The sequence below is a fragment of a genome, unplaced genomic scaffold (genome assembly GCF_019419815.1).
Source record: "Pyrus x bretschneideri cultivar Hongxiangsu unplaced genomic scaffold, Pyrus_bretschneideri_v1 Contig41, whole genome shotgun sequence".
In the NCBI taxonomy this organism is placed as follows: Eukaryota; Viridiplantae; Streptophyta; class Magnoliopsida; order Rosales; family Rosaceae; genus Pyrus; species Pyrus x bretschneideri.
The window spans coordinates 75,258-86,448 of record NW_025999735.1 but is presented as its reverse complement, the minus strand read 5'-3'; the positions used below and the strand labels follow the sequence as shown (position 1 = coordinate 86,448).

The 11,191-nt window shown below is 35.4% G+C and overlaps 1 protein-coding gene across 1 annotated transcript; it reads left to right on the top strand.

Annotated features, from left to right (window-relative positions):
• The first annotated feature begins 5,815 nt into the window (after window positions 1-5,815).
• On the top strand, window positions 5,816-10,616 carry LOC103953106 (gibberellin 2-beta-dioxygenase 2-like). The gene is made up of 3 exons (XM_048566266.1): window positions 5,816-6,309; window positions 8,814-9,204; window positions 10,267-10,616. Exons 1-3 carry the CDS (start codon window positions 5,927-5,929, stop codon window positions 10,570-10,572), a joined length of 1,080 nt encoding a protein of 359 aa, XP_048422223.1. The 5' UTR covers window positions 5,816-5,926; the 3' UTR covers window positions 10,573-10,616.
• Window positions 10,617-11,191: the final 575 nt, after the last annotated feature.

The following is an 11,191-nucleotide window of genomic DNA, read 5'->3' as shown; positions in this document are numbered from 1 at the left end:
AAAATCAAATTCTGATAGGTAACCCCCTACTCCAAATCTTAACCAGTTTAAATTACTAATAACAATGTTCAAACAAAACATCTACTTATTTTGGACTCAAGGGTGCTATTGTCAACAATGATGTATTGCAAAAAGCAAATATAGAGGGAGAGAGAGAAACGAATTTTCACTCTTTGTATTTTCTATTTCTCAAAATGTATATAATTACATTCAAATATGGTATTTATAGCTTATACCAATATCAACAATTCTAACTAACTTTATATCCCAACCAATTACAAAAAGACACATGTCATTCAATCTTACACACTAAGCATATTTATCAACCTATCATCCCCCCTCAATCCCATGTGGGGAGCATCCAAGCATGAGATTGGAACAGAAAGAACTGAACTGTGGAGAACATAGGCCCTTTGTCAAAATATCAGCATATTGCTCAGTAGAAGCTACAAACTGTAACTGAATAGAGCGATTTTGAACCCTTTCTCGAACTAAATGACAGTCAATTTCAATATGCTTAGCTTTAGAATGTATAACATGATTCATAGCAAAAGCCATGGCTGAAATGTTGTCACAATGCAGCAACGATGTATCAACATAAGGACCATGTAAATCTTTGAGTAACTGTTGAATCCATACCACTTCAGCTGTGGTAGTAGCCATTGCCCGATACCCTACCTCTGTAGAAGATCGACTGAAAGTATGTTGCTTTTTGGAACTCCAAGAAACAGGATTTGAACCCAGAAAAACACAAAGCTGGTAGTAGATCGTCTGTCATTGGGATCACCAGCCTAATCTGCATCTGTCTAGGCTCTTAAAGATTATGACCATATGTAAAACACAACCCCAAGTGTATTGAGCCTTTGAGATATCTTAAGATCCTTTTAACTGCAGCAAAATGTTGTTCAAGAGGAGAATGCGTATATTGACAAACCTGATTAACAGAAAAGGCTATATCAGGTCGAGTGAATGTTAAGTATTGCAGAGCACCCACTAGACTTTGATAATATCTTGGATTGGCAATAGGATTGCTGCTATGATTTGAAAGCTTTTGATTATGATGACAGGGAGTATGACATGGCTTACAATCAAGCACATTAGCTTTTTGTATAATCTCCTTAATGTACTTGGTTTGATGAACAAACAACCCTTGTGACTGATACTCAATTTGCAGTCCAAGGAAGAAGTGTAATAGACCTAATTCCTTCATATCAAACTCCTGAGTGAGTTGAGCAATCACATATTGAACCAAACTGTCACAACTTCCTGTGAGTATGATGTCATCAACATAAAGAAGAAGGACAACCACTTCAGTACCAACAAACTTGGCAAAGAGAAAAGAATCTGCATATGATGACTTGAATCCCAAAGAAAATAAAAACTTTGTGAACCTCTCATTCCATGCCCAAGGGGCTTGTTTGAGACCATATAGAGATCTTTCTAACTTACACACATAGTCTGGATGTATTGGATCCTGAAAACCTTATGGTTGTGACATAGAAACCTCTTCTTCAATAAAACCATGAAGAAAGGCATTTTTAACATCCAATTGCTTAAGTTTCCATCCATTTGTAGCAGCTAGAGATAAGACTAACCTCACAGTAGTAGGTTTCACAACTGGACTAAAAGTCTCATAGTAATCCAACCCAGCCTCATGAGAAAACCCTTTGGCAACCAATCTAGCTTTGTATCTAGCTACAGAGCCATTAAAGTTCTTTTTAATCTTGTAAATCCACTTACAGCCTGCAAGATTTTTGTTTGGGGGAAGAGGAACAAGTGACCAAGTATGTTGTTGAACCAAAGCTTGCATTTCTTCTTTCATTGCATCTTGCCAGTGCATAAACTTAGAAGCGGCTGAAAAAGTTTTAGGCTTTGTAAAAGAATGATCATCAGCAATAGTGACTAAAAAAACTTTCTTCTTTACAATACTTGATTTTGATCTAGTTTGCATAGAATATGTATTGAGTGTAGAGACTGGCACAAATTGTAGAGTATCAACTTGAAAAGAAATAACATTAGGATCTGTATTACTGAGACACTGTAACTGAGTAGATGCATTGGAACTGAATGGAGTTTGGGGAGAAACAAGGCCACAAGTGTTATCTGTTGATGCAGAAATGGACTAAGTAACAATAGGAGTTGACTGTCCAGAGGGCAATAATGTTGACACTTGAGGCAGTGGTTGAGGAATAACCAAGGAATGTGTAAAGGTATTGGGATGCACCATAGGTTTAAATGCATGTGAGGTGAATAAAGCAGCACTTTTGGAAAGAGAAGAGGATAATTGTGAACCAAGAAAACTATATTCATCAAATATAACATGTTGAGACACAATGAGTTTATTTGATTGGAGAGAAAAATAGATATACCCCTTGTACTATAAAGCATACCCCAAAAAAATACATGATGTAGTTTTGGGATCTAATTTATTGCTCCTATATGGTTTCATGGAAGGATAACAAGCACACCTAAAAACTCTCAAGTGATCTAATTTAGGAGGGGATTTAAACAGGAGGTCAAATGGAGATTGCATGTGAAGAACAGAAGTAAGCATCCTATTGATTAGATATGAAGCAGTGGCACAAGCATGGAAGCAAAAATGAGAAGGTAGAGATGCTTTTTGAAGGAGGGTAATAGTAGTTTCCAACAGATGCCTGTTTTTCCTCTTGGCTAACCTATTTTGTTCTGGGGTGTATGGACAAGACATTTGATGAACAATACCCTTATCTCTAAGAAAGGCTTTAAAAGCTAAACCCACATATTCACCTCCACCATCACTTTGGAGTATTTTGACATGAGTACTAAATTGAGTTTGAACATAAGCAACAAACTGAGCAAAGACATATAAAATTGCAGCTTTATTGATAATAGGGAAAACCCGTGTATATTTTGTACATTCATCAACAAATGACACATAATACCTAAACCCTTCTAAAGATGTTACTGGAGCAGGACCCTATACATCAGAGTGGATGACTTCAAAAGGAGAAATTGATTTTGAAGCACTACTAGGGAATGGTAATTTGGAAAATTTTCCTTGTAAGCAAGGGATACAAGTAGTGGAGTCTTTATTGTAGGAAACAGAAATGGAGGAATTCCTAAGTGCTGCAGTAGTAATAGCATTTATAGGATGCCTTAGCCAACAATGCCATAGTTCAAAGGGCACCTTTTGACCCAAAAAAATAGTTGGAGTAGGACTTCTTAATCGCGAAGACTTGAGAACTGGAATTGGGTAGATAGCATTGTTACTCAGTCTTTGGTATAACACTTTCCATGTGACCTTGTCCTGTATACTGATGGAATACTCATCAACAATACATCGACATGTGTTATCTTTACACAATTGATACATAGATAACAAATCTTGAGACAATTGAGGGACATGTAATACTAAATTAAGGTGAAAAATATGTGATTGGGTAGGAAATGAAGTGTTGTCAATATGAGCAATACTCAAACCTTTACCACTAGCACTAATGACTGTCTCACGGGATGGATAAGGAGTTGCAGCTTGAAGATTAGTGATGTCAGTAATCATATGGTTGGTGGCACATGAATCAAGCAGCCAAAACTTTTGTTGATGTGCATTAACAGCTAAGTTTGCCCTGGCTGGTATAGCAACTGGTTGAGAAGGCTGAAATTGTGGAGCTTGCTGAAATTGAGGATGTCTAGTAGAGTAATAGCTAGGTGAATTCCCAAAAGAAGAAAGATACTGTGAAGAAGAACCAGCCATAGGAAATTGTTGATAACTAATAGCATTTCTGTCAAAACATGTAGCTGCAGTGTGTCCTTTTCTGTGACAAATCTGACAACCATTATGAAAACAGTTAAGAGCTGAATGACCTTTCTTGTCACAAATTTGACAAATTTGTAATGGGTTGTAAGCTGAACCAGGGTGTGATGGAACAGAAGGAACATTCTTAAGCATATTAGCACCATACTGACATTGCTGGGAAGGCTGATGACTAGAGTAAAACTTTTTACCCTTTCCTTTAGACCTGAAATTATTACCTTGGAAGTTGTTAAAGGAACCAGAGGTCAACAATGATGTATTGCAGAAAGCAAATGTAGAGAGAGAGAGAGAAAAAGTTTTTTGGGTAAAGTACAAAAAACAACCTCAACTATTGGTGTCACGACACTTTCATACCTCATTTTTTAAAATTGACAATGTCATACCTCATCTTTAGAATTTGTGCCAATGTTATACCTTCCGTTAACTTGGCCGTTTATTTCTCAGTTAAATACTGATGTGGCTTGATTCGGGACCCATTTTTTTATTAAAAATATTATTAAAACTAAAAAAAAATCATTTAATATTTTTTAAATATTAAAATAAAAATATTAAAATAAAAAAAATAAAAAAAAAAACCCTCAGGTCCATTCATCCCTCCCCCTTCTCTCTTTTCCCCATTTTCCTGCAACCCAGAAAGAAGAGAAGGAGGAAGAAGAAGAGGAAGAAGAAGAAGAAGAGGAAAAAAAAAAAATACCCAAACCAAACCCAGTTCGTCCCCCCTCCCCCCGCCACAAACCCAACCCCTTGCAACCCAGAAAGAATGAGGAGGAAGAAGAAGAAAAAAAAAGAAAAAAAAGAAAAAAAAACCCCAACCCAACCCGAAGGAGGAAGAAGAAGAAGAAGAAGGAAAAAAAAAAAAAAAAAGGAAACCCAGTTCGTCCTCCCTCCCCCCCCCCCCCCCACCCAACCTGAAGAAGAAAAACAAGAAAAGAGAGAAGAAAAAAAAAAACCCAGTTTGTCCGTTCCCCCCGCACTCACCCTCTTCCCTCCACACCCATTCCCCCCCCCCCCCCCATTTTCTCCGCACCCAGGTTCTCAACCTTCGAAATCGGCCTGACGAAGGTTTCTCGATTCCACCTCAACGGGATCTAGGTTTTTTTCTGGGTTTTTTTATTTTATTTTATTTGGGTTGCAGGTAGTGGGTGCGAGGTTGGGTACAGAGGGTGGGTGCGAAGGTGGGGAGTTTAGGTGCAGAGAGTGGGTGGAGGGAGAAGAGGGGGTGGGAAGCGGGGAAAACAAATTGGCTTTTCTTTTTTTTTTTTTTTTTTTTTCCTCTTCTTTTTTCTGGGTTGCAGTTGCAGGAAGGGGGGAAAAGATGAAGATTGGGAGAAGAGAGAGAAGGGGGGGGAAGGGGACGAACTGATGTTGGTTTTTATTTTTTTTAATTTAATTTAATTTAATTTTTTTAACTTTTCTTTATTATTTTAATATTTAAAAATATAAATGATTTTTTTTTAGTTTTTAATAATTTTTTTAATAAAAAATGGGTCTCGGATCAAGCTACATCAACATTTAAGTGAGAAATTCACGTCTAACTAACGGAAGGTATAACATTGACACAAATTCGTACGATGAGGTATGACATTGTCAAATTTAAAAGATGAGGTATGAAAGTGTCGTGACACCAATAGTTGAGGTAATTTTTTGTAATTTACCCAAGTTTTTTACTATAGAGAGAAACAAATTTTCACTCTTTGTATTTTCTATTTCTCAAAATGTATATAATTACATTCCAATATGGTATGTATAGCTTATACCACTATCAACAATTCTAACTAACTCTATACCCCAACCAATTATAACAAGACATGTCATTCAATCTCACACACTAAGCATATCTATCAACCTATCAACCTATCAGCCATGCCATATGTACAAATTCACACGGTTTCGATTATTAACCATCAGCTAAACCCCCCTCTCCTCTCCTAACATAAAAGACTAATAATTGACTCCCTCTCTCTCTCTCTTCCTCTCTTCTTTTCTTCTTATATATATATAGGAGCACCAGCTCAACCTTGATCGCACCTCCAAAGTACAACGTTCAAAGTCGAATTCCCCTTCTTATCCTGGATCTTACTCCTTTTTTCTCAGATTATTAATATTCCTTCAATCCCACAAAGAGAAACAAGAATGGTGGTATCATCTCCTTCAACAATAAGAAGCAAGAAAACCATGGCAATAGGAATTCCCACAATCGATCTATCAAATTACAATAGGTCAAAGCTATCAGAACAAATTGTTGAAGCCTGTGAAGAATATGGTTTCTTTAAGGTGGTCAACCATGGTATCCCAAAAGAGGTCATTGAGACAATGGAAACACAAGGGTCTGATTTTTTTGCCAAGCCAACAATGGAGAAGCAACAAGCTGGCCCGGCTTGTCCTTTTGGCTATGGCTGCAAAAACATTGGCTGCAAAGGCGACACTGGAGAGCTTGAGTACCTTCTTCTTCAAACCAATTGTCAGTCCATTTCTGAGAGATCCAATGATATTTCCAACGACCCTACGAAATTCAGGTAATATATTGCGTTCATGATTTTCTAATTATAGAGTATGCATGCTACATATTTCGTAGACATTATATATGTCCGAGAAGTAATCATATAATTAAGGGAATAAGAAGGGATATGGCTTCTGTTTCTTCATAGAAGCTTCGTTGTTCATGGTAATAAGTTTATGGCGTGTTTGAATTTATTTCTTTGGTTTGAATTGTTTTATGTCATTGTAGTAAGATGTTGTCAAATGTATATAACTCTGAATTCATGAAACTTGTCATAGAAAGAGGATTGCTTTACGGATGTAAGGTGGAAAAGATTGTTTGGTGTTAATCCTTAGTATCTAGAAAACGACATGTTTCCTTGTTGGAAAAAGAAAGGATTAAAATAGCAAACGATGTATTTTATAAGTAATTAACTAATACATTTTTAATACAATGCTTACCTTGTTAGTTGTTAGAATAATAATTTATTGTTATTATATTAGAATCTTAGTGAATTAGTGCGAGAGTTTTTGTTTCATCACGGACATGCCTAAGTCATAAAAATTAATAAACTTTCGAATTGGTTGGAGGGAACTCTTTTATGATAAACAAGCCCCAAAATATAATGTTTATATTGCTACATTAATTGTGAATCAATGATATCAATAATTCCCATTTAGATTATTGAAAATATGATAGATTAAGTTTTGACTAACTATATAATCATTGATTCCAACTGCCGTGGTTCCTGCATAAAGTATACAATGATTGAGTATCTTCTCCTAATAGCTTTAAGATTTAACAATGAATATCCAGGGTTAATTACCGTAAGAAAATTGATTGAGGCTAATACTACATGATGAGATTTTAGGATGGAAAGCAATTGGGTCGGTGGTCTCCAGGTTTTCTTGTTTCAAATAAAACCCATCTAAAAGTAGCAAAGAGGCAGATAAGGAGCTTAGCTTTATAACTGTCAGCCAGTGTTTGCAATATGTATGGCATTGGCATTATGCTTTTTTGTCAATAATTTAATGTTAATCCTTCCGGAGCGGACTTGGGCAGTTGGAAAGTTTTACCTCAATTACATGATCTTAAATATATCATCATTTTATTGTCATTTCTGTAACATTTTCTATCAGTAGTACTTCTCTTCTCCATTCATACATTTTTGGGAGTGGGGTCACCAAATAGTACCGAATGCTTGCTGATCTACGAATCGGGCATGTGATGTACTGATGTAAGTTTGACATGACTGCTTGGAGTTTGACATGACTGCTTGGATCGACCTTATATATATATATATATATATATATATTCATTCTTGCATGAACTGATTTTAATTTATTGGTATTGATCATATGAGTAAAATGAAACCACATTAAACCAGGCATCGAGTTCCATTGAGTACAAAGAGAAGGACACTTTACACACACACACAGGCTTTTTAAGAGAAAGGAATCTCATTTTTCAAAAAAAAAATAAGAACACCATCTTGACCATTAGATTTGACTTTAATTAAATTATATGACTGAGATTAAATCACAGGCCACATAATGTCAACCACATGATTTCATTAAAGTCAAATCTAACAGTTAAGAGAATGTCCCTATTTTAAAAAAAAAATGGAGATCCCTTCCCTTATATATAGAGAACTGTTATTAGCGTTCCAAAAATCTTATTCTACACTCCTCACAAATATATTTTTCTTTCTAATTATAGAAAGTTTAAAGTATAGAATAAGAATTTTAGAGTGTTAATAATATAGGGAATTGTTATTAGCATTCTAAAAATCTCATTCTACACTCCTCATAAATGTATTTTTCTTTCTAAATATAGAAAGTTTAAAGTATAGAATAAGAATTTTAGAGTACTAATAACAATTTTCTATATATATACACAGAGATACACACACATAAGCAGGCTTGGCATTGGGCTACATTTTCAATTGTGGGACTCCCACTTTTGGCGGCAGCTAGGGCCAGATCGTTATTTGTTTGAAAAAGTGAGCCAATTAACAACCGTAATCATGAATATATATAGCTAGAAGTGTAGGTCAACAAATTAAAAATAGATAAAAGATAATTGTTAACTTAATACCACCAGGATTAGTTAACAAGTTTTATGAGGATGAATTGTGTTGGTACAAATGGATATATAGTACCAAACAATAACTAGTAAATGGAGAGAGTCAAAGAAAAGTTGAGTTGCATAAGCATCCTTTTTTCCTATACTAAATTTGGACATGCATTGAGATGATTTTTCTTACCAAACGCTTACTTTAATTTTGGGTTATATGTAGTATATATATACATGAGCGAGTGAATAAGTAAATTCTACAATGCATGGACAGTCACTCATAGCTCAAAGAGTAACAGTCGCCAAATAATTGTCATATTTCCTGAAGTGATCAATCGGTGAATATTGCTTTTATACTATAATGATCTAACAGTCACTCACTCACACGATAACTATTTACTATTTAGTGGTGGTTATTCATTGACTATCTAACTAACATGATCAATATTCTTTCAATTAATCCAGCTGTGCAGTGAATGATTACATAGAAGCAGTTAAAGAATTGGCATGTGAGATTCTTGATCTGGTGGCCGAGGGACTATGGGTTTCAGACAAGTCTGTGTTCAGCAGGTTCATCAGAGACGTCCAGAGCGACTCAATTCTTAGGATTAATCACTATCCTCCGGTCAAGGACTGGGACACAGCAACTAAACAGCATCCTTTCACTAACAACAACAACAACAACAATAATAATTATAATAAGATTGGATTTGGAGAGCATTCTGACCCTCAAATCTTGACAATCTTTAGATCCAACAACGTGGGGGGCCTTCAGATTTTTCTACGTGATGGCTTGTGGGTTCCCGTCGCTCCCGACCCCAATCAATTCTTTGTAATGGTTGGTGATGCCTTACAGGTCAGTAACATCATCATTCATTTTGGATCAACCGTAAATTTACGAAGTATTATAAATTTTTTATCACTAGAAAAGTTTGAACTAGTTATATGATTTGATAAGTTATATTTGTTTATCAAAATTAAAATAAAAGTAAAACCCCTCTGTCTCTCTCCCTCTTTTCTCACTCTAGAACCAATCAAGTTGGGGGTACTCTACATAACAAGAGGAAAAAGCCAATCAATTGTAAATCTCAACGACCTGTTTCCTTGTCCGGCAAGTAATTTCAAAGTTACATTTTGGGAAAAATATGTGGAAGTGATCTCCCTGCATGTGGCAAGCTGAGTGACAATAGTATCTTTCGGTTACAACATAATCTCTTCTATGATCCAAGTTCTTTATTTTGGTGTTGCCAACAGTAAATTCATTTCTTAGAACAGACTAATTGAATTAAAATGATCCAAATAGTAAAATGCTAATTTCACAAATAAAAAAAAATATTAAAAAAAAAAGTTCAACATACCTACAAAGTAGGTAGTTAAACTCCCACCATGTTTTCTTCTAATTTTAACCAACATATGCCTACACACTTTGTGTGTGAACATTTTTATTTTGTTTTAAAGGGGGAAGGAAAGAGAGGCCTCAAAAGTAGGGTAGGGAGACAGACTTTTATTTTTTATTTTTTAAATCAGATATGCCACTTACTATAGTCTAGTGATATTCCTCTTCACTAGTAAGTGAAAGGTCTTAAGTTCGGTTCTCCCAAAGACAAATTTGAACCACATTATTACTAGCCCATTGTGAGGTTAAGCCCACTCATTCCCCTTAGTGTAGATAAATAATATCGATTGTTAAAAAAAAAGAAAAAAGATATGTTGGCATTATTTGTGGGTGAGGCTTAAAAAAAGTGTAAATTGAGGTTGTGCAAAATTACTTTACTATCCTTGATTTTATTTTGTGATAGAAGATTACTTGTCTTTTCAATCTCTTATGGTTGACAAAGAGAGTTTTGTTAATATGTAGTTCATATGACATTTTTTTTGGAACGCATTAAATATAATTTCATTTTTTATTTATTTGCAGGCTTTAACGAATGGGAGGTTAGTGAGCGTGAGACATAGGGCACTGGCAAACTCAGTGGTGAAGCCAAGGATGTCGATGGTGTACTTTGGGGCACCACCACTCAATGCATGGATGTCTCCTCTGCCGGAGATGGTGTCGCCGGAGAAGCCCAGCCTCTACAAGCCCTTCACATGGGGTGAGTACAAGAAAGCTGCGTACACTACACGATTGGGAGATTCACGTCTAGACCTTTTCAAGATTAATAACCACATGTGCAAGTGCAACGATCAAATTCCATGTCCATGCTTGGACAATCTTGTAAAATAGAATATATGATTTTACATCTTACAAAAATTGATTACTAGGTAGATAAAAGTCTATATATGTACTCATATGAGGCGGAAGGAATTTCTATTTTTTTTTATATAAAAATGGGAATTACTTGTGGGGTCCACACCACATCAAATTTTAACGATCCGAACCGTCTATTTTTTTTAAGTTGCACCTCATAGATCATTTTTACAAAATATTAGCCAAATTGGAATTATTGGAGGCATCTGATTGAGTTTAAAGAAATTGACAAACATGTTCTCAGAAAAACATTGAAATTTTATAGTGATAATTAAATAGGCAAATAATTTTAGATTGAATTGAATTTTTGTAAGGATGATCTATAAACCGAGACTTACAAAATAGAAAGTTTGGATTGTTGAAGTTCAATGTGGAGTGGGTCCTAAAACTAATCCCCACTCAAATAAAATAGAGATCCCTTCCCTTAAAGGGCTTGTCTATTCATAATTAAGGTGCGTATATATATGTATGGCTAGCCGCTAACATGCTAGGTCAAAATTGTAGTTGAAAATATTGGAGGTTGAGCGTATGGATCGGGAATTTTTGCTCTGGGATTTTAAGCATTTTCCCATTAATTTGTGTCTAGTTGCATGTG

What these genes read in the sequence shown, in the direction of transcription:
- LOC103953106 (XM_048566266.1), top strand. Translation starts at nt 5,927, where the DNA reads ATGGTGGTATCATCTCCTTCAACAATAAGAAGCAAGAAAACCATGGCA. An exon ending in AACGACCCTACGAAATTCAG is followed by an intron (nt 6,310 to 8,813) that starts GTAATATATTGC and finishes CAATTAATCCAG; the next exon opens with CTGTGCAGTGAATGATTACA. An exon ending in TGGTTGGTGATGCCTTACAG is followed by an intron (nt 9,205 to 10,266) that starts GTCAGTAACATC and finishes ATTTATTTGCAG; the next exon opens with GCTTTAACGAATGGGAGGTT.